Source organism: Nansenia antarctica (assembly GCF_963989245.1).
Source record: "Nansenia antarctica genome assembly, chromosome: 5".
Classification (NCBI taxonomy): Eukaryota; Metazoa; Chordata; class Actinopteri; order Argentiniformes; family Microstomatidae; genus Nansenia; species Nansenia antarctica.
In genome coordinates this window covers 60,155,353-60,175,776 of record NC_137690.1, presented here as the reverse complement: position 1 = coordinate 60,175,776, position 20,424 = coordinate 60,155,353, and the positions used below count along the sequence as shown (strand labels likewise).

Here is a 20,424-nt window from a genome sequence, read left to right as displayed (position 1 = left end):
CCATCTACGCACGAACACACACACACACACACACACACACACACACACACACACACACACTCTCTCTCTCCCCCCCTCTGTTATGCTAATGATCTGTTATTCTTCCAGCACTTGCGATCTTCCATCATCCCTCTGTCACTGCTTATAGAAATCCACTACAGATCATAAGAGCTTATTATGGGTGATTAGTTAATGAGAGAGAGGGAGGATGAGAGAGAGAGAGGGAGGTAGGTTCTTGTTCCTTTTTGATTTTTTATCGTCCTTTCTCACCTCTCCTTTCTCACCTCTCCTTTCTTCCTCCTCTCTCTCTCTCTCTCTCTCTCTCTCTCTCTCTCTCTTATCTCTCTCTCTGTTTCTCTCTCTCTCCCCCCCACTCTCTCCGAAGTGTATTGATCACCATGTTGACTGTATTATCAATAATCTCCTCTTTAGGGATCCTGCTAACAGTGATCTCCACTAATGAACCAGCACAATTGTCACACTTTGCGTTTGGCTGTGTCAGCCATATTAGTGTGGTTGTCTGGTGTTGTGTGTGTGTGTGTGTGTGTGTGTGTGTGTGTGTGTGTGTGTGTGTGTGTGTGTGTGTCGGGGGGGGGGGGTGTATGTGGGTGATAACGAGAGATGTACTGCATTTCATTGTCTTTTCACTTCCTTTTGTTAAAAGACTCCCTCCCACATGTCTATCTATTGAGCAATGTGGACTAATTGTCTTTTAAGATACAGACTCATTTCTTTCTCCCTCTCTGTGTTGACCATTTGTATAAATTCTGCATGTGTGTATATACATTATCCGTGTGTGTGTGTGTGTGTACATTATCTCTGTGTGTGTGTGTGTGTGTGTGTGTGTGTGTGTGTGTGTGTGTGTGTGCGTGCGTGTGTGTGTGCCTGTGTGCGTGTGTGTGTGTGTATATACATACATTGTGTGTGTGTGTGTGTGTGTGTGTGTGTATATATACCTACATTATCTGTGTGTGTGTTGACCGTGTGCTGCTGTGCTCCATAGGCAGCTGCAGTAGTCTGGGTTGGATTCATTATGTGGCCCTAATGACCAACTGACAGCTCATCACTGCTGCAACACACACACACACACACACACACACACACACACACACTGTGGTATCACATGCTGACAGCAGCATAGCTAATTAAGAAAGAGGAATATCTATGCCGATGGAGCACAGCAAAATACAGTCAAAACATAGATAGTTTCCCTGAACTGTCTCCGTCCCTGTCGCTTTCCCATCCAATCCTTCGATGGAAGGAACCCTACCTCAGTTACTCCTCCTCTCCTCTCCTCTCCCCCCCTCCTCCCCTCCTGTCCTCCTCCACTCCCTCCCTCCCTGGAGTAGCCCACCTGGTTGTGTGGTTTCAGCTGTTTTCTCTCCCCGCTAATTCCTGTTCAATTATTAACACCAACATTATTAGGCCTTCACCATTTAGAGGCCTTTCATTAGAGCTATACAGCACCCTGAAGAGTTCTCTCTCTCTCTCTCACTCACTCTGCAGCCACAAACACACTCTCACACACACACACACACATCTCTGTGTCGTTAGGCCCCACAGCTCATGTGGTTGCTAGAATGACCCTCCTGTCTATTGTCATCAGGCACACCTGAACAGACCCACCGTAGACCTGTCTGAGGCATTTGGACATCAGTTTGAAGGAAACTGCAGTGAGGGTGTGTGTGTGTATGTATACACACACACACACACACACACACACTCACACCGCTATCCTACTGTTAAGTTGTCGACACTTATCACACACACTCACTGCAGTTTCCTGAAACGATTGTCCAAATTGTGTGCGTGTGTGTGTGTGTGTGTGTGTGTGTGTGTGTATGTTTGGGGTTAATCAACAGCCCATTAAGGGGCAGGGCCGTGGCAGATGACATTTGAGAGCGAGGGTTCCGCCCTGTTTTACTTTTGTGTTTCTGTTGTAATCAACCACGTCCGCGGCCATCTATCTGTGCCATCAGGACCCGTCAGGGGGGGCGTGGAGGTCCCGGCTAAAACACGGCACGCTCCTTAAGCCATCGGGCACTGGGAGGGACGCCTAATTGAACATGATAAAGTGTAAAGTTAATTACCTCTTACGGCTGTCATTGATACCCCCGGGGGTGTTTTTGGAAGGGTGTGTAGCGAGGGGGGTAACATTAGGCACAGCTGTTGTGTGTGTGTGTGTGTGTGTGTGTGTGTGTGTGTGTGTGTGACAATGGGCACTCTCCCATGGGGGTCGTGTGGAGGATGATGGGAACAATCGGCTTTTAAAGACACCCTCCCGTCCCTCTGGTGCGCCTCTCCTTAACACCCTTTTCCCACAAAAGGACACACACACACATTCTGTTGTGATGTCTCAACACATTAGGTGGTTAAGCAAGCTTAATATACAGCAGGCAAAATACAGTTGTCACGGCCCTATTCAAGATGATTCTTGTTGCGCTCTGATAAAGCACTGCTCGAAAACATATAAACCCTGGACAACTAGTGATGAGCTTTCATTGAATATAGCCACATTTCCGGAAACATGGGCTGCAGATAAACGGCACTGGAGTAGGTGTACATGTTAGAAATATAACATCTCATATGTAATTAAGCCTCATAGCATAATTGCCTCAATCATGCTTTTCTTGTGGTCAGCCGAGCCATCTTTGTATATAGTGTCAAAAATGCCTATGTCAAAGAGATGACTTGGGCAGATAGTGATTTTGGAATGTAGCAAGCATTCTGCTAGGCTGATGGCATAGGCAATAATGCCCAGTGAATCAGCAGTGTTAGGAGAGTAGAGTTAGGCAGATATCTCAATTTAGCCAAAATATTACTTTTATTACTTTTCATAGCAATTATGCTATGAGGCTAACAATATGTATTTGTGTGTGTGTGTGTGTGTGTGTAGGTGTGGGAGCAGCCAGTCTAGCGAAGCTGACCTTCATGGTCGGGGGTGTGGAGGAAGAATACCACGCAGCCCAGGAACTGCTCACCTGTATGGGAGCCAACGTGGTGTACTGTGGACAGGTCGGCACAGGACAGGTAAGACTACACACACACACACACGCGGACGTGCACACACACACACACACACACACACACACACACACACACACACACACACACACACACAAACATTTCACTCTCTCGTCAATGTGTACATTATGTCGCACATACACACACACACACACACAGTATACAAACACTATGTATCTCTATATATTTGTATATACAGTGCATTCAGAAAGTATTCAGACCCCTTTTTCCTTTTTCAAATTTCATAAAACGTGGTTTTGCTTTGTCATTCTGGGGTATTGTGTGTAGATTGAAGGCAAATTATTTTAATTTAATACATTTTAAATTGGGGCTATACGACACCAACATGTGTAAAAAGTGAAGGGGTCTGAATACTTTCTGAGTGCACTGTATATGTAAATGTGCTATATGCATTAACGCTCTTTACACACACTCAACCTGGCATCACAACCTTTTTAATATGATGTGACCCTGCTCCATTCTGTAACATTCTAATCATGTTCACACTCAAGAAAAAGTCACAATGCCTTTCTGTCTCCCAGGCGGCTAAGATCTGTAACAACATGCTGCTAGCCATCGGGATGATCGGTACGGCAGAGACCATGAACCTGGGGATCAGGTACTGGTAGACTTTAGTATGCACCACGTGTTTCTGCTTCTAAACTCGCTCCAGCCATGTCGCCACCACGATCGGCTGTTTTCATTGGAACAGTCTTTCATGTTTGTGTACGTGTGTGCGTGTGTGTGTGTGTCCTAGGGTTGGGCAGTTATACGGTTATAGCATATACCGCGTTTTCTGAAAATAGCAATGGTATTTGTCAATACGGTCATAAAACTGTGCTAAATTGCTATATATAATAAAGGCCTTAGGAGTGTTTGTCCATCACCACTGTCTGTGTGGTTGAAGATGTTATGAAAGTAATGACAGAACTTTTTGTTAACAATGTGATCTGTCAAATGTACCCTGTCAAAAAAGACGTCTCTCGTAGGGTAGGGCGGTATAACAGTAATACCATAAACCGCAGTATTTTAAAATGGCATCGGTGTCAATACCAATACCGTCAATGTGTGCATAATAAACGCCTTAAGAGTGTTTGTCCAGCACCACTGTCTGAGTGGTTGAAGACGCTATTGCAAGTGATGACAGAACTTTTGGTAAAAATGTAATCTGTCAAAAAATACTATTTAGAAGCAATCAGAAGCTCGTGTCACGTGACCGCTTCTCCTCAGAAGAAGGATACACGATTCATAGCACTCGTCTGCTGTAACACACTCTGCACTTTGTACTCAGGTGAGTGTTCAGTGTTTCCCATACATAGTCTCATTACGAACCAAAAGTTCATAATGATGAAGATGATGAAAACCTTCATTGTCCCCAATGGGGACATTTTGTTGTCAAACAGCTTAGTAGGGCAGACAGAAAACATTCAATAAATAAATAAATAAATAAAACAGTGCAGGCTCAATAAGTAAACAGTGCAAGATAACGTGCTCAAGTGCATGTATAGTCCAAGTAGCAGTCTTAACGGCCTCTCAGCTCCAGGTCTCCCCCACCCTGCAGGGCCTGGTTGTAGAGTCGGAGTGCAGCTGGAATAAAGGACTGTAAGCTTGCGTGGAAAGTTCAAGCAGTTTCACGGAAAGGATAGGGCTTTGGTCCACCTTTCACCAGCTGCTGTCACAAATTCATCATTTGAAATTGGCGACTTCGTCAAAGCGTGATTTTGAATCCTGTGGTTAAATTTGGTATAGGTGGTGAAGGTATAAAAATAAATAAACCGCCCTAGTGTGTGTGCGTGTGTATTGTTGAGTTTGGGGGAGGGGTAGAGGGGTAGCCCACCCCCTTCTCAGATCTGTCATTGGTAGAGAGAGATGGATGAGGGGGCGGGGACTCTCATTTACATCCACAGATTGAGTTTTCCGTGCAGCCAAGTCTCTACCCTGTAATGGCTTGACAACACTACATATCCCATCATGCATTATTTTCCAGCATTGAAAAATGTGCTGCCTTGAAACTACATGTCCCATGACTCTCAGCCCTGACACTGAGAGGTTTAGAAAACGACGTATTCCATCACCGCGCAGGGCTGGTGCTATTCTGATTGTAAAACTTCACACATCCCGTTCAGTGTCAGTGCTGCTATTAGAGTCATAAACATACTCCACTGAGGATGCTCAACCAGGTATTCCACATGCTGCGTGTGCGCGTCTGCGAGTATGTGTGTGCGCACGCGCGTCTGCGCGTGTGTGTGTGTGTGTGTGTGTGTGTGTGTGTGAGTGTGCGCGTGCGTGCGTGTGTCCATCCGTAGTGCAGCTGTATTAGTAGAGCTGATTTATCTGTGCTGAGACCGGAGGACGAAAATTGGCATGGGCAGATGGACATAAATCCCCCCACTAGGCCTCTGAAATATGGAGCCATTAAGAGAGCCACACAGATTTACACACCTCTGCGATGTTTCTGCTACACACACACACACAGACAGTAAGAGAGCCACAGAGTTACACACCCAATGCAACATTTTGCGACACATATACTGTACCTTACCATGATATCTCCACTCTCTCTCTCTCTCTCCTTTTAAAAATGTAGCGAAAATAGTGGTGTGTGTGAATATGATACGATATCCCCATATCTTTAGAGAGAGTGACTGGTCCATCTTCTATGCAGCATGATTGCGATTGTGTGTGTGTGTGTGTGTGTGTGTGTGTTACCCCCTCCCCTCCCCCCTCCCCTTGACTAGTCCATCTCTGGGGCTTTATTAGGGGGGGTTGACAAAGACTGTCATCGTTTAGAGAGCTGACGCCGGTAAATCTCCCATGCTGCATTGCAGCCTGGCTCTTATGCAGAAGAGAACGAGCACACACACACACACACATACACACACACACATAGAGCGGAATGGGCGCTCGCAGCCAATTTACGGGACAACGGCAATAACATTTTATCATGCTGGAGTGGTCCTGATAGAGCTGCCCTTTCCCCGATACCTGTCCTCACACACACACACACACACACACACACACGCACACACACACACACACTGGCTGTCCCGTCCATGCTGCTAATTTGTTGATTTCAGATGGAAGCTTGGGCCGTCTCCGACAGAGCGTGACGTTCTCTTAGAGCAGGGACTGGCCCCGCATGACAATTATAACCACACACACACACACACCATCTCTCTCTCTCCCCCCCTCTCTCTCTTTCTCCCTCCCTCTCGCTCTCTCTCTCTCTCTTTGTCTCTCTCTCTCTCTCACTCACTCACTCTCTCCCTCTCTCTCTTTCTCCCCCCCTCCCTCCCTCTCTGGGATCTGTCTCCTCTCTGGCTGGTGTCACTTCAGTATGCACACCGCCTGTCTGACTGAGAGGGGTGAAGAGGAGGAGGGAGGACCGAAACCCAGATTTTTAACGATGCACATGAAGAGAGGAAGAGACGAGAGAATGACCCAGAGAGAGGGAGAGATGTAAAGGGCTTTGGAGTTACTGGTTCACCACGCATCCCTTCATATTTACATCTGAGACAACTAATACACACACACACACACATATAACGGTATAGTGTCTAGGGTACAAGCAGGCTTTTGAGCCGATGGTTCACCTCACATACCTGCAAACACAGAGTACACACGTAGGTGCATACTTCCAGTATATACATGCAAGGCCTAACGTGTCGAAAGGCATAAAGACGTTTGTGAGTTGGCCACACACACACACACACACTCACACTCCCCCTCTCCTTTCTGGTTGTAGTGAACGCTCTTGTTACCCCCTGATTGTGTGTGTGTGTGTGTGTGTGTGTGTGTGTGTGTGTGTGTGTGTGCGCGCCCACGCAGTGCTCGTTACCTCTTTAATGTAATAATAAATGTTCAGCACGCTTCCTCTCCTGTGGTTTTGAAAAAGAAAGCAACCGAATAGTAATGAAACAGACAGTTAATATCACTCTAAATGGACTCCACCTGCTGCAGCTCTGAACACACAGCCTCATAACCTCCCTCTTTTCCTCTCCTCCTTTTTCTTCTTTTCTCCGTCTTTTTTCTCTTTCGTCTGTATGCAGCTGTTTCTCTCCATCAGCTGTGATGGCATCGCTCTGCAACACGTTTGTGTGTGTGTGTGGGTTACAGATGTCAACTTTTAGTTTTCCTATTTGGCAGCCTGGGCCATGTTCATAAGTCTGTTGTTAGAGGCCTTCAAATGGCTGGTCTACCTAAGAGAAGGGCCAAACAGTTAGCAAAATATTGCTCAGTATCCGCTGTTATTGGTAGCCGCTCAATATGGAGAAGGCAGTGCTTCCTGTACCCATGAGCTGGATACTGTCTGTTTTACAGTACTGATACTGTATCTGTCAACCCACTGGTATCATCTGGTGTGAATAACATCCTGTGTGTGGCAGAACTGGTTGTTGGCTCAGCATTACTGTAACAGATTGTTTCCATCATATCAAAATGCACTGTTAATGTCCTTTAGAATTGTACATTAGTCTGGGTTAAAAAAAATCGATTTCCCGATTCTGAATCGATCTTCATTGAATGAGCGATTATCGATTCATAAATCCCGAGATCGATCTTTCATGCATTTTCCTGCTTGCAGCTTCAACCCGCAACGAGATCTCGTGGCCAGATCTCGCGCTACAAGAATTTATCATATCTCATATCTCACGCAACGAGAGGTCTCAACACTAAAATCTAAAAACATGGCGATGGCAGGGACACTCAAGTCACCACCAGGCTTAAAGGCAGATGTCTGGGTGCATTTTGGATGTAAAAATTATGATGATAGAGATGAGCAGGACAAAAGCAAAGCCATATGCAAGCTGTGCGCACTGCGCAGTGGAGGTTACATTTTGTGGAAACACGACAAATCTACGGAACCACTTATTGATCACCCTGACGTGAAACATGGAAAAGCGGATCCGAAATAAGCCTCGCTGATAAAGACGTTTGGTTGCAAATTACAATCAAATTCTCTGCGTGCCCAACAAATTACAGAGGCTGTAGCAAATGTTATTTGCAAGGATATACGCCCGTACAGCGTTGTCGAAAATGCTGGCTTTTGAAGCCTCGTCAGTGTACTAGAACCACGCTACGTGTTACCGACACGCAAACAGTTGAGTGAAGTGATAGTCCCAGACATGTCCGCGCAACTTCACTTCAGCCAGCAGAGAGAGTTGCCATAACGTGTGACAGCTGGACATCCAGAGCAATGGACTCGTACCTGACAATCACTTGCCACTTTATCAGCGAGGCTTGTTTCGGATCCGCTTTTCCATGTTTCACGTCAGGGTGATGCCTTAATAAGTGGTTCCGTAGATTTGTGGTGTTTCCATGAACGTATTGTTACTGTATACTACAGTATTTTAATAATCATTGATTTTCCAATTATGTTTATTCCTGAATAAAATCTTCCAATCTCCAAAAAGTGAGAAAGCAGTAATGAAGGGCTTTAGTTTCATGGACATTATGGTTTACAATGTGTTTTTTTGTTCCCCAAAATACCCTCATCTATTGCACTATTTTCGTTTGAGTTTTGCACATTTTTTTTTAGTGCATATATACAGTATATAGCCTATATTATGCAAATAAGCAATTTGAGACAGTCCTGAGGGATATGTGATGTCTTGTTTGCCGATAGGCTATGTTTGTAGCCCCTTTATTTACACTGGCTGCAGTAAAGCACGTTAAAAAGCACTTTTTGTAGTGTCTGATTTATCAAAATGTTGGTCAATGATGTTCATTTATGTTCCAATAAGAAGTACCGTACCGTACATTAATGTAACTGCTTTGGAGTCAATTCTTAATGTAAACATTGATATGTTTAACAATGCTACATGTTATAGGGTTCCTGGAACCATTTATAGCATTAGTTCTGAGAATCTCTCCATATTCAAGGAAAATTGATATTGTAACTAAATCGAATCGGAATCGAATCGTGAATCGAATCGAATCGGGAGCTGTGAATCGGAATCGAATCGTTTTGGGAAATCAGTGGCGATACCCAGCCCTATTGTACATGTATGTGGACATAAATAAAGCATTTAAAGTGTGTGTGTGTGTGTGTGTGTGTGTGTGTGTGTGTGTGTGTGTGTGTGTGTGTGTGTGTGCGTGCGCGTGCGCGTGCGTGCGGACCCGCGGACCCATGTCAATCCAGTTAAAGCGTGACATGTCCTCTACTCCACGCAAATTACTGCTGCCAAAGAACAACACCGGCACAAAAGCTAATAACCGTGTGTGTGTGTGTGTCCTCCCAATACACCCTGTCGTGTGTGTGTGTGTGTGGGGGGGGTGAAAGGAAGGGGGTTTCATTGATTTATCGTTAAACAGAGGACAACAGCTCCCCGTCAGCGTCTCTGGCCTCTATAACAAACGATCTGCGCGCTCGGACGCGCTTTATTGTAGCGCAACCAGTAACCTTTTCAGCTGCTGACCCAGAAGAGAGAGAGAGGGAGTGGATGTGTTGGGTGGGGTGGACGATGTCAAACATGTCCCCCTGAGTCCATATACAGGGACATGTGAGCTGGGACGGGAGGGGAGGAGGAGTGTGGCAGGGGCTGTATACAGACATAAACTGAAAAAGCCATCATGAGTGAGACTTCCATTAAAAAAAATATGAAAAGCAGACACACGCCGTGTCACTTATCCCACATTTCAGAGAGAGAGAGAGAGAGAGAGAGAGAGAGAGAGAGACCGAGGCCGAGACCCAGCCTCAATTAGTTAGTAGACAGCTAATAAAAACTCAAGCAGTAATAGCAGAATGAGAGCCAGGTGGAGGGAGGGAGGGAGAAAGGGAAGGAGAGGGAGAGGCCCCTGGCCTTAAGGAGCCATGATGGTTTTAATAGTCATATTGAGAGCAGAGTGGAGAGTTTAGGGCCCCGTAAGCATTGGCAGTCTAAGGCTTGATGTGGTCCGCTTTACACTGCCCTTAAAACTGTTAATATACAAGACAAACACTGCGCAGCAGACAGACAGAGACAGTTCCACCCACAATGACCAGCATTCTCCCCCATTCTCTCTCTCACTCTCCTCCGCTGTTCACTTGCTTCTCTCGCCTGATTCTACTCACACTACCACACTTCTATGTCTCGTACACTTCTGCTGCTCACCCAGGTTATCGCTAAGGATTGGAATGGAAGGAGGTGTGTGTGTGTCGGTGTGTGTGTGTGTGTGTGTGTGGGGTGTGGGTGGAGACATCTGTGTGTGTCAGTGAGGTTTATGGCCCCCCTGTGCTCCTTAACCACTTGTCTCTTTCATGGAACAAGGGTATGATGAAGGATAGACGTCCTTATAAACATCAATACTACATTAGCCAGCTTTACCAAGCCCCAGCCATTAACACTGAGAGATGGACGGAGACAGGGACAGGGTTCAACATAGGTCACCAACCACCAGCCTGTCTTCTCTCTCTCTCGCCCTCCCTCCCTCCCTCTCCCTGTCTTTTCGCTCTCCATCTCATTACTGTACTGCCCTACACCTATGTTTCTCTCCCTTTTCCATCTCTCACACTAAAAAAAGTCCTTCATTCAATAAAGTCTCTCTCTCTCTCTCTCTCTCTCTCTCTCTCTCTCTCTCTCTCTCTCTCTCTCTCTCTCTCTCTCTCTATCCCACCGTCTGACTGGCCTCTCCTCTCTCGTCTCTCTGACAGACTGGGTTTGGACCCTAAGCTCCTGTCTCAGATCCTGAACATGTCGTCAGGTCGCTGTTGGTCCAGCGACTCCTATAACCCAGTACCGGGGGTCATGGAGGGGGTGCCCTCTGCCAACAATTACCAAGGAGGCTTCGGGACGACCCTCATGGCCAAGGTCTGCACCCAACCCAACCCAACCTGGGCTGTATTTTTGTGTCACTCTTCCACCCCACACTCCTCTTATTGTATCACTCACTCACACACACACACACACACATACACACTCTGTTGTATTTCATTATTTGTATTTGTGTGTGTGTCTGTCTGTCTGTCTTTCTCTCTCTCTCTTTCTCTCTCTCGACACCCATCTAATATGCCCTCTCTCAGGACCTGGGCCTGGCTCAGCACACAGCTACCAACACTAAGACCCCCGTCCCCCTGGGCTCCCTGGCCCATCAGATCTACCGTGTCATGTGTGCCCGAGGTTACGCCAACAAGGACTTCTCATCCGTGTTCCAGTTCCTACGTGAGGAGGATGGCCAGTAAGGGGTAACCCTACCCCCCCCCCCCCACATACACACACACACACACACAGAGCCACACCTCTGTACCCCTGTCCCTCTGTGGGTGGACTTTGCACTTAGGCACAGATCTAGGATCAAATTACCCAATATGCATTTAGTTCCCAACTGCATCATACCTCCAATCCTTACCTTAACCATTAGGGGAGGGAAACACAAAACTGACCCGAGATCAATGTCTAGGAGCAACTTCATCCTACGTCCCCTGTGGCTGAAGGGGGGGTGGGGGGAGGGGTGGAAGGGGCATTGGGACACATATGGTCCAACACAATGTGTAGAAGGGATGTAGGTTTATGGTTTGATTGACAGATCAGATAATGTGCATTGTTTGGTTTGTTTTGTTTTGTTTTTGTTTTTTTTCCGGGAGTTTGTCTGTTACCCGCGTGCGACTGATCCTGCCTCTTTCAGATGAAAGTAAAACAAACAAAAAAACACAAACAGAAAACTGTAAAGCAGCACTCCTGCATTGTTCGATTAGTTTTGTTGAGCGGCGATTGGTTAGTTTGAAAGGCTGATGTCACGCAGTTCAAAAGTAGCCTGATAGTAGGATGATGATGATGATGATGATGAAGACAAAGAACGTAAGAAGACAGTGAAAGTGATGAAGATTACTATGAAGACACTGCAGAGCTGAAGATGAGAGGGGCTTACCGTTGCCATCTCTCTGTCTAAAGACTCTTCTCACTCTCTCCTGATTACCATGACTACCCATTCTGTGGGCTGAGAAGTTTACCTGTTTTTGTAACTCATCTTTTTTGGGGAGGAATTGGGGTGGAAGTGGTGATTCACCTCCTTTCATTGTGTTTCTTTGGCCATCCGTTTAATCCTTTATTCATGGGTTGGTTAGTTCCTGCATTCTTTCACGAGTTGTAAACTCAAGAGCGCACAGTAGTACAGTGTTTGCGTTCTGGATTTTTGCACATCGACTCATGCTCATTTCTCATTGGACAGAACAATTCAATGCTGTTAGCACTGTGAGATGTGATTGGCTGCAGCTCCCTGGTCACTATGCACTCACACAAATCAGTGTTGAGCAGGTGCCGGTGAGTCGTTTGATATACCTCCTTAGTGTAGTTTCAGCATCTGGAAAACAAAACCTGCTGTTTCGTTATCTAATGAACATTCTGTTTTTACCTCTGATGAGTAGACCTACCTCTCCTTTGTGCTCTTTTAGCTTTTTTCGCACGCGGTCACAATCCCATGCTCTTATCCCTCTCTTTCTCAGTCCCTGTCTCTGGCATCATCTCTCTGGCTGCCTCTGTCTCTCTCCCTCCCTCTGTCTCCCTCCCCCCCTCTGTCTCCCTGTCTCCCTCTGTCTCCCTCCCCCTCTCTCTCAGCCCATGCAGCAATGTCTGTGTCAATCGCCACTGAGGGTAGGCCCTATCTTGCCCTGTGTGCATGTACATAATGTATATTTCTTTTGTTTGCTGTATTAAGGAGAATCAGAGAATCATTGTCATAGTTTGTTATTTTTCTTGCTGTAAACTGGTACATTAGTAGAGCATGTGTCTCTCTCTCTTTCTCTGTTCTGTAAACATCCTCGATCACACTACTGTCTGAAATAAAAGAGGACTTTCTCTCAATCTAAACATGACTCTTGACTCTCATTATTCCTGCTATATCCTTCTGTCCACTTTAATAACATTTAATAAAAAATGGTTTTGGATTTGGTTTGTGCTCGGTTAGTTTAAGCTTAAGTCACCTCCACATTAATTTGGACAGTAATTCTATAATTTTTTAGTTTTCAGTGTACGTTCATACATTTTTATTTCGCCATTTAGAAATAAAACCACTATCGATTTAGTAGTTATTTCTACATTTTCAAATAGATACAGGTATGCCTATCATGTATAAAAATACCCCTAAAGGTCCAGTATATAACATTCAAGCTTTCTAAAAGCTTTCTAATGGTTGTAATGACTGGTTAATTTGTTTTAAAAAATCAAGAAATTAGATGCCTTGAATTAAACGTTTCATTTTTTGCTGCTGTTTTGGTTTGGTTGTTCTTGGTTTTTGGCTTTCTAAAATGGAGTGTCTCACCCAATACTCAGTTCATATAAACATGTTGATACTGCCAGGGGTGTCCTAGAGGAGTGGACTCTCAGATTTTTGCCTTTCTGTCTGGTGGCTGCCTCTTTGAATCGCTATCTGTCCATACACATGGGTTGACTATGTTACCCCCTGACCTCCCTGGACACTTCTAGGTTAGCTTATGTCTCATTATGTCTCACGTAGCCATACCTCCAAATCAAATTGTTCTCCCGCCTCCTTTGGAGGTCTGGAGAATGTTTGATTAGCCGATCAGGCTTGGATTGAACTGGACGGAGTGAATGTGCTCTCAATTTCTTTGGATGTTATATTCCAACAACCCTCCATCCACATGCCCTTAGAATGGTTGCTTATATGCATTGTCTTTTCTGACTGGGTAGGACTATTCTGCAGAAAGTTGTTGCCTATACTAGCTTGCAAGATTAAAGAAAGTGGAAGAAAACCTGAATGAAAAAAATATATATTATTTTTGGGGCGCCGCCGTAGCAAGGTATTTGATTGGTTTGACATGTCACAAGGCGTCACTCATTTCAAACAGGTTTCCACCCCTTTGTAGCTACTTTCTGCAATGGATTTTCCCCAGGCTTTCCGAACTCTCAGTGAGGTAAGATTAATGTTAGCTCAGGCATAGGGTCTGATGGTCCATAGGTTACTGTAGGGTTAGAGTTAGATCTGTGTGGGTGTCTGCCCTGTCTGTGCACCCTATTGCCTTGTAGCTCTGAGGCCAGTGTGACCGGCTGAGCCAGCCAGGAGTGTGCCAGCCTTGTGGTCGACTGTTGTTCCATTGTTCTGCTAAAGCTCTTCAGCAGAGCCTTGTATAACGCCCAACGTCAGCGAGAGAGAAATAGAAGCACTAATCTCAGAATGATGCCCTTATTTCCATCATTACAATGAAATGGGAGGAAAAGAAACGTGGTTTTGTTTTATTTATTTTTCAGGGGTTGGGTTTTTTCATTGTATTTTATTGAGCTGGTGTTGTTTAAGTACCAGTCAGCGCTGTAACAGACTGTGGCTTGCCATAACAGACTGAGAGGTGGGAGTGATTAAGTTACGTAGGCTACAGTATGATTGTGCTAGCAAAACGGAATAGCAATTATCATGTTTTTCCCTTCAGTGATGGTTAACAATAAGATAATAATTTTGCTCATCAGCAAATATCTGTCAATATCAGCATCCAGTCAGATTTGAAAGAACCATGTTAATCTGAGACTTGAGGTTTTGTCCAGTATGGCCTGAAACACGATTAGCCCCGGGGCTGAAGTCTAGCAGAAGAGCAGTCCAACCACCCGTCCTTTCTGCTCCCTGCTCCCCGCCGTCCTGCTGTTAGCCCTACCTTTTTATATCGGGGTCACATTCAGACAGCACCTGACACCGTCCTGGCAGTAGGACAGTAAGTCTGTGTCTGAGGTCTAGCGAAAGAACAGTAGAGCCATCCAGCCGCTCATTGCTGCAGCCGATCTGATTCATATTCGGGTTGTTTAATTCGGCTGTGTTTATGAGGAAGGCTGCTGAGCCGGCGGTTTCCTCATTAAGACGACATGAAAGGGGCCCGTAAAGGAGCCGCGGTGAGACCGGGCCGCGCTGACGTCTGTAGGGGACGCGACGGGCCGGCCAGTCTGTGGGCCTCACCCTCACCCTCAACCAGTCAACCAGTGTGGGGCCACAGCCGGCCGAGGCGACGTACTACCACTCCTGCAGGGTTTGGCTGTTGTTGTCTGGACAGGGAGCCTTGTAGTCTGTATTTGCTTGTCTGGTCCGTCTCCGCAAAACAACCCATCCAAGCGTTTTAATAGCGCTTTTAATAGCCCTTTGATTTCCCGTTCATCTAGATCTGAAGTAGCCGGATAGGTTATCCTCCAACCTCGTCCTCCGCTGTCACGTTGTACTGTAACTCTTTTTGGTTATCGTTTGGCAAATTAATCCACAAACAGTTAGTGGTAACAGGTCTATGGTTTAACTTATCTCTGGAAACAGGGTTTGATTGAACAGGGCATCCTCACGTGCGCCCCCACCTCTGCGGTATCCAGGGCTGGGAGTGTGCTAATGGCCCCCATAACCACTCACCTCTCCCTATTAAAGACCAAAAGGGAACAACCCTAGTAATTGCTGCTGTGATAAATACCTGGGACAACGGTGTTCATTAATTTCCCCGTTAATAACCGTTGGCGGATCCTCTCCGAGGTTTAACGACTCCCTCTTTAAAGAACGGAAAGCGTCGGGCACGGCGAGGGGGAGCGCAAGGCGGCTTAAAGTGGCCTGTGATTCATATCAAACGTGTGTTAAAGGGAGAGCGGTATAGGACTGTAAAAACATAGAATATTGCAGTGAACAAGAGCGCCTACTTGTTTCACTGCCCTTCTCTTTCACGTTCACTACGTTCATGTCTCATATGTTCAGAAACTAGCCTAAATGAGCCTAGCCTGGATGAGAACCAATGATATTTCAATTGTAATGGAGACGCTCCCGACAGCACAACATAGGTTCTGCACAACATGGGTTCAGTTTGAAGCGTGGGTTCTGTCGCAACACGCTCTATTCTCTACTCTGTCACCCTGCTCCTTTTTGCAATGATGACAAATCCCGCTGTCCTTTAAAGTGGCCTGCGGGTAAATTAGTGACTGTGTATTAGCAGGTTACTGTGGGTATAATGGATTACTCTGTGGTGCATAACAAGAGTAACTATCTCTCTCTCTCTCTTTGAATGAATGAATGGTCTTTATTTGTCATTGCTATAGTACAGGTACCAAACAACGAAATTTAAGAGGGGTGGCTCCCCTGGTGTTAGGAAAGAAAAAAACACTTTAAAAAACACAAGAAGGGAAGGAGCTGGTTTACATAAATAAAGGCTATGTACACTATCCACTATACTATACTGTACAGATAGACGACTAGGGTTGTCATATTGCACACTGTTGGTGGAGGCAGAAATCAGAGGACAGTCTCGTTGTAACTGTAACATGGAATGAAATGAGGAATGTCATTGAACACGTGTAGCATCAAACAAACACATACACACACAAAAACACACAGCAAACACATACAGTAAGTCTTCTGCCTAGTTTACATGCAAGCTCTCCCATCCTGAGTCATTGACATTGCTTTGGTTCATTAATGAAGAGCACTCTAACACTGACAGGGAAGCACACAACATTTCACCAGTGACAGGAAAGCACCTAATACCACCTAATTATGTTTATGGAATCCTCATTAGGATATTTATGAGGATGTATTGAGCTGTTATGAAGCATCGACCCCAGTACTCGGTTATGAGGTCACAACTCAACAACATTAGTAAACAACTGTTGTGTCAGACCTCGTGTACCTGTCCCTGGCTCCCTATCGTTAAACAGTGCGAGTCTGTCCCCCCCTCCCCTCCCACGATCTCTCCCTCTCTGCCACCCTTTCTACCTTTCTGTTTTTTCAACCTCATTATCTTTACCTTTCTTCCATCCCTCTTTCTCTTCTCACGTCCTCTCGTCTTCCCCTCTTTCTCACCCTCTCTCTCTCTCTTTCTCTCTCGGCGCTCTCTCAAGCCCGATGCTGCTGCTCTCTCTTTCCACGCCTCTCTCACTCACCACCTCTCTTTCTCCACCAACCCTTATACATGAACGTTGATGTGTGCTCTTTATGTGCCCTTTCTCCCTCTCACTCTACATGTGTGGGGTTCTCTCTTTCTCTTTCCGTTCTGTTCCCCCTCTCCTTATCCTTGTCAGCCTATGTTGTTATTGGTCTTCCCCTTTCTCCTTCTCCTTCTCTTCCACTCTCACTCTCTCTCTCTCCCTCTCTCTCTGTCAACGATGAGTAACGATTACCAGTGGCCTCGATTCATCACCCTCCTCTGCACATGCTCAGTAGCTCTTCATTATATTAATTACTCTCATTGGAAGAGTGATCATCAGGCCCGTCAAAATCCATCACACCCCGGTTCCCACGGCGACGGAGACCCGACAATGGTCCGCATTGGTAAATAATCACCGGTACCGGTAACGGGCTGACGTCTGGCGGCCCCACCGGACCCTGCAGTGGTGGGCCCTAAATACCCAGGGGGGCTCACTCCCGGGGAGGCCCATCTGTCTTCTCCACAGCCACACAGTGCAGGTAGAAGATGCTCTTCACCACCTACAGGATCAGATATGATTTCATCCCACTAATGATTAGGGTTAGGTATTGGGTAAAGAAGCAAGCTCATCCTAGATCTGGGGTTATTTGCAGCAACCTCTAAACCTGTAACTCGGGTCTGTTGTGTAGAGCGTCAGGACTTGGGGGGTTGGAACTGGGCTGAAAATCTGTTCTTATCAAGGGCAAGGTATCAGAGGTGGATTAGACACACATATCATGATGGATGGGATTTTGTCTAGTCTCGTCCAATGCAGAAATGTTGCTGTATCCATAACTCCTTCGTAACGAGTCATCTAGTAATGTAGAACTCCAGCAACTGCCGCTAATAAGACTTAATCAGCCCCAGGAATACTGTCTCAATTGCCTTTTCTCTGCCGGGTTTAAAGCTTTCTTCATGGTCAATTGACCTAATGCCTCATCCTTGTCTTTGTTAATTGAACACGGAGAGGGAGTTAAAAAGAGAGAGAGAGGGGTCAGGGGAGAGAGTGAGAGAGTGTAGAAAGAGGGAGAGTGATAGAGAGAGAGTACGAAAGAGGAGAGAGAGTAAAAGAGGAAGAGAGAGATCATTTAGCTTGCAGAGGCCTCATTGATTAGCCTGTGAGCAGTGCAATGTTTCTCTCTTGACGCTCAGACACATTAGAGCTACATAAACACCCATAATTGGTTCGTTTAGAGTGGAGAGGAGCAGAGCAGCGGCATAGCAATGTGTGTGTGTGTGTGTGTGTCTGTATCTGTGTGAATGTGAGAGAGACTCGAAAAGAGGATTGCTCAAAGGGTGCTTGTAGAATCTCAAATGCATGTGTGTGTGTGTGTATGTGCGTGTGTGTGTGTGTGTGTGCGTGTGCGTGCGTGTGTGTGTGCGCATGTGTGCGTGCGTGCGCCCCACTATCAGTACTGTACTAAGCAGGAATTATAAAACCTTCCTCAGAGAATAAAGAAGAGTGTAGCAGTCCTTTTTGGGATGGTGTGGTAAAGGAAGGGGGCTGCCGACTGTGACACATCGCTTTGAAACCCATCAGAATGGTTGGGAACGTCAGGAAGAAGAGTCGGCTTGCAAAGTGGAAGGACCATACCATTCTAAAATAAGCTGTATGACTTGTTATTTGGTGAAAGTGAAATGTGAAAGTCATAGATAGCCGCCTTGAATCAGAAATGTCAGGTCACTACCCCTTCGATGTGTGGACAGAATCATCTGTTGTACTTGTATGTTTGTCTTTATACCTTGTGAATGTGTCCACTGTGTGTATCTGACTGAATGTGTGAGAGTGTGTTATAAGACAAGAGAATATAAGAGGTGTTTCCTCTCTCCCTCTGCGACACATCCATCACCCCGTAATACCCCCTGACGGGGCGGAACTTTGCCTCCCCCCAGGGTGCCGTGTCACGGGCGGAATGGACCGCTCTTTGGACATGGAATGATGGGATACCATGGCCTCTGCTGTCATCGCTAATCCGGAGCTCTCATCCACAGAGCTGAATCTTCATCTCTCTCTCTCTCTCTCTCTCTCTCTCTCTCTCTCTCTCTCTCTCTCTCTCTCTCTCTCCTCTCTCTCTCTCTCTCCACGCACACAGAAACACACAACACACATGTATACACTCACCGAACACTTTTTTAGTAACACCTGTACACCTTCTGCCATTGTACCACATCCCAAAGGTTTGGGGAATGTTTTCTTGGCACACTTTGGCCGTGTTAATACCAATAAATCATCGCTTGAATCTCCGCCTATTTGAGTATTGTTGCTGACCGTAACCATGTGCGTCACTTCATGGCCACAAGGTACCAATCTTCTAATGGCTACTTCCAGCATGATAATGCACCATGTCACAAAGCAAAAGTCGTCTCAAACTGGTTTCATGAACATGACAATGAGTTCAGTTTCTTCAGTGGCCTTCCCACTGGGAGGTTCCCAGTCACTGGATCTGAATCCAATAGAACACCTTTGGGATGTGGTAGAACAGAAGGTTCACAGCTTGAAAGTGCACCTGAAAGATCTGCATGAATTGCGTGATGCAATCATATCAGAATCTCAAAGCAATTTTTACCAACTGTGGAACATTTTGGAATTGATGCCACGAAGAATGGCTTTTTTGACAGCAAAGGGTGGCTCTACCCAGTATTAGTATAGTGTTCATAATAAAGTGTTCAGTGAGTGTATATATGTTACGGCACATGTGGGAATACGGTACATGTGGGAAAACTAGGGTTAGGGTTAGGTGCTACGTCGACTTGGTACATGCTGGCATGTCTAACCCTAACCGTAATCCTAACCCTAACCCTAACCCTACCCCTACCCCTAAACTTAACCCTAGCACCGTAGCACCTAACCCTAACCCTAGTTTTCCCACATGTACCGCATTCCCACATGTACCGTAACATATATACCTTGGAGAAATGTATCTGTATGCACACAGTCATCCATACACAACCAACACACACACACACACACACAATTCCTCTACATCTACCTGGCTGAATCTACATATCCTCTACGTAACTAGGTGCTTAGTCACCATTATGATCTCTCTCTCACACATACAAACACACACACACACACACACACACACACAGGACACAGTGGCCCCAGAGCACTGGGGTGTGGTAAGCAGGTAAATATAGAGAGGACAGGCTGTATTAGAATAGAAAAAGGAGTTGCTGCTGCTGTCAGGAGTAAATATGAGTGATCGGAGCTGCGCCTCTTCGTCAGCTCAGGGACAACACAGCGATTCCTGGCTATTCCCAACAGCCCTGGGGGGGCCCTGGCTGTTCCATGGTTCTTACGAAGGACCGGACCACCACCAATGGCTTCTCCCACGTGTGTGTGTGTGTGTGTGTGTGTGTGTGTGTGTGTGTGTGTGTGACTGTGTGTCTAATTGACCTTGGTTGTAACTGCCCTGTAAAAGAGGGAAGAGGTGTGTGTATGTCATGCCTTCCTAATGTAACTGGCCTGTACATTACCGTCTATTGCCTCCAAATCAATACCGTGGAGTGTGTGAAAAATGAGACCCATGTTTCACGTGCACCTCACCACCATCCCC

General features: G+C 46.0%; 1 protein-coding gene across 1 annotated transcript in view; it reads left to right on the top strand.

Moving 5' to 3' along the window:
* Positions 1–12,779, top strand: part of LOC308158671 (3-hydroxyisobutyrate dehydrogenase, mitochondrial-like) — a 30,707-nt gene extending 17,928 nt beyond the window's left edge. The window contains exons 5-8 of the mRNA XM_080532358.1: positions 2,897–3,030; positions 3,567–3,643; positions 10,655–10,811; positions 11,024–12,779. Of these exons, the coding sequence (XP_080388484.1) occupies positions 2,897–3,030; positions 3,567–3,643; positions 10,655–10,811; positions 11,024–11,182 (527 nt within the window). The 3' untranslated portion in view covers positions 11,183–12,779. The remainder of the gene's footprint in view (positions 1–2,896; positions 3,031–3,566; positions 3,644–10,654; positions 10,812–11,023) is intronic.
* The last annotated feature ends 7,645 nt before the right edge of the window (positions 12,780–20,424 follow it).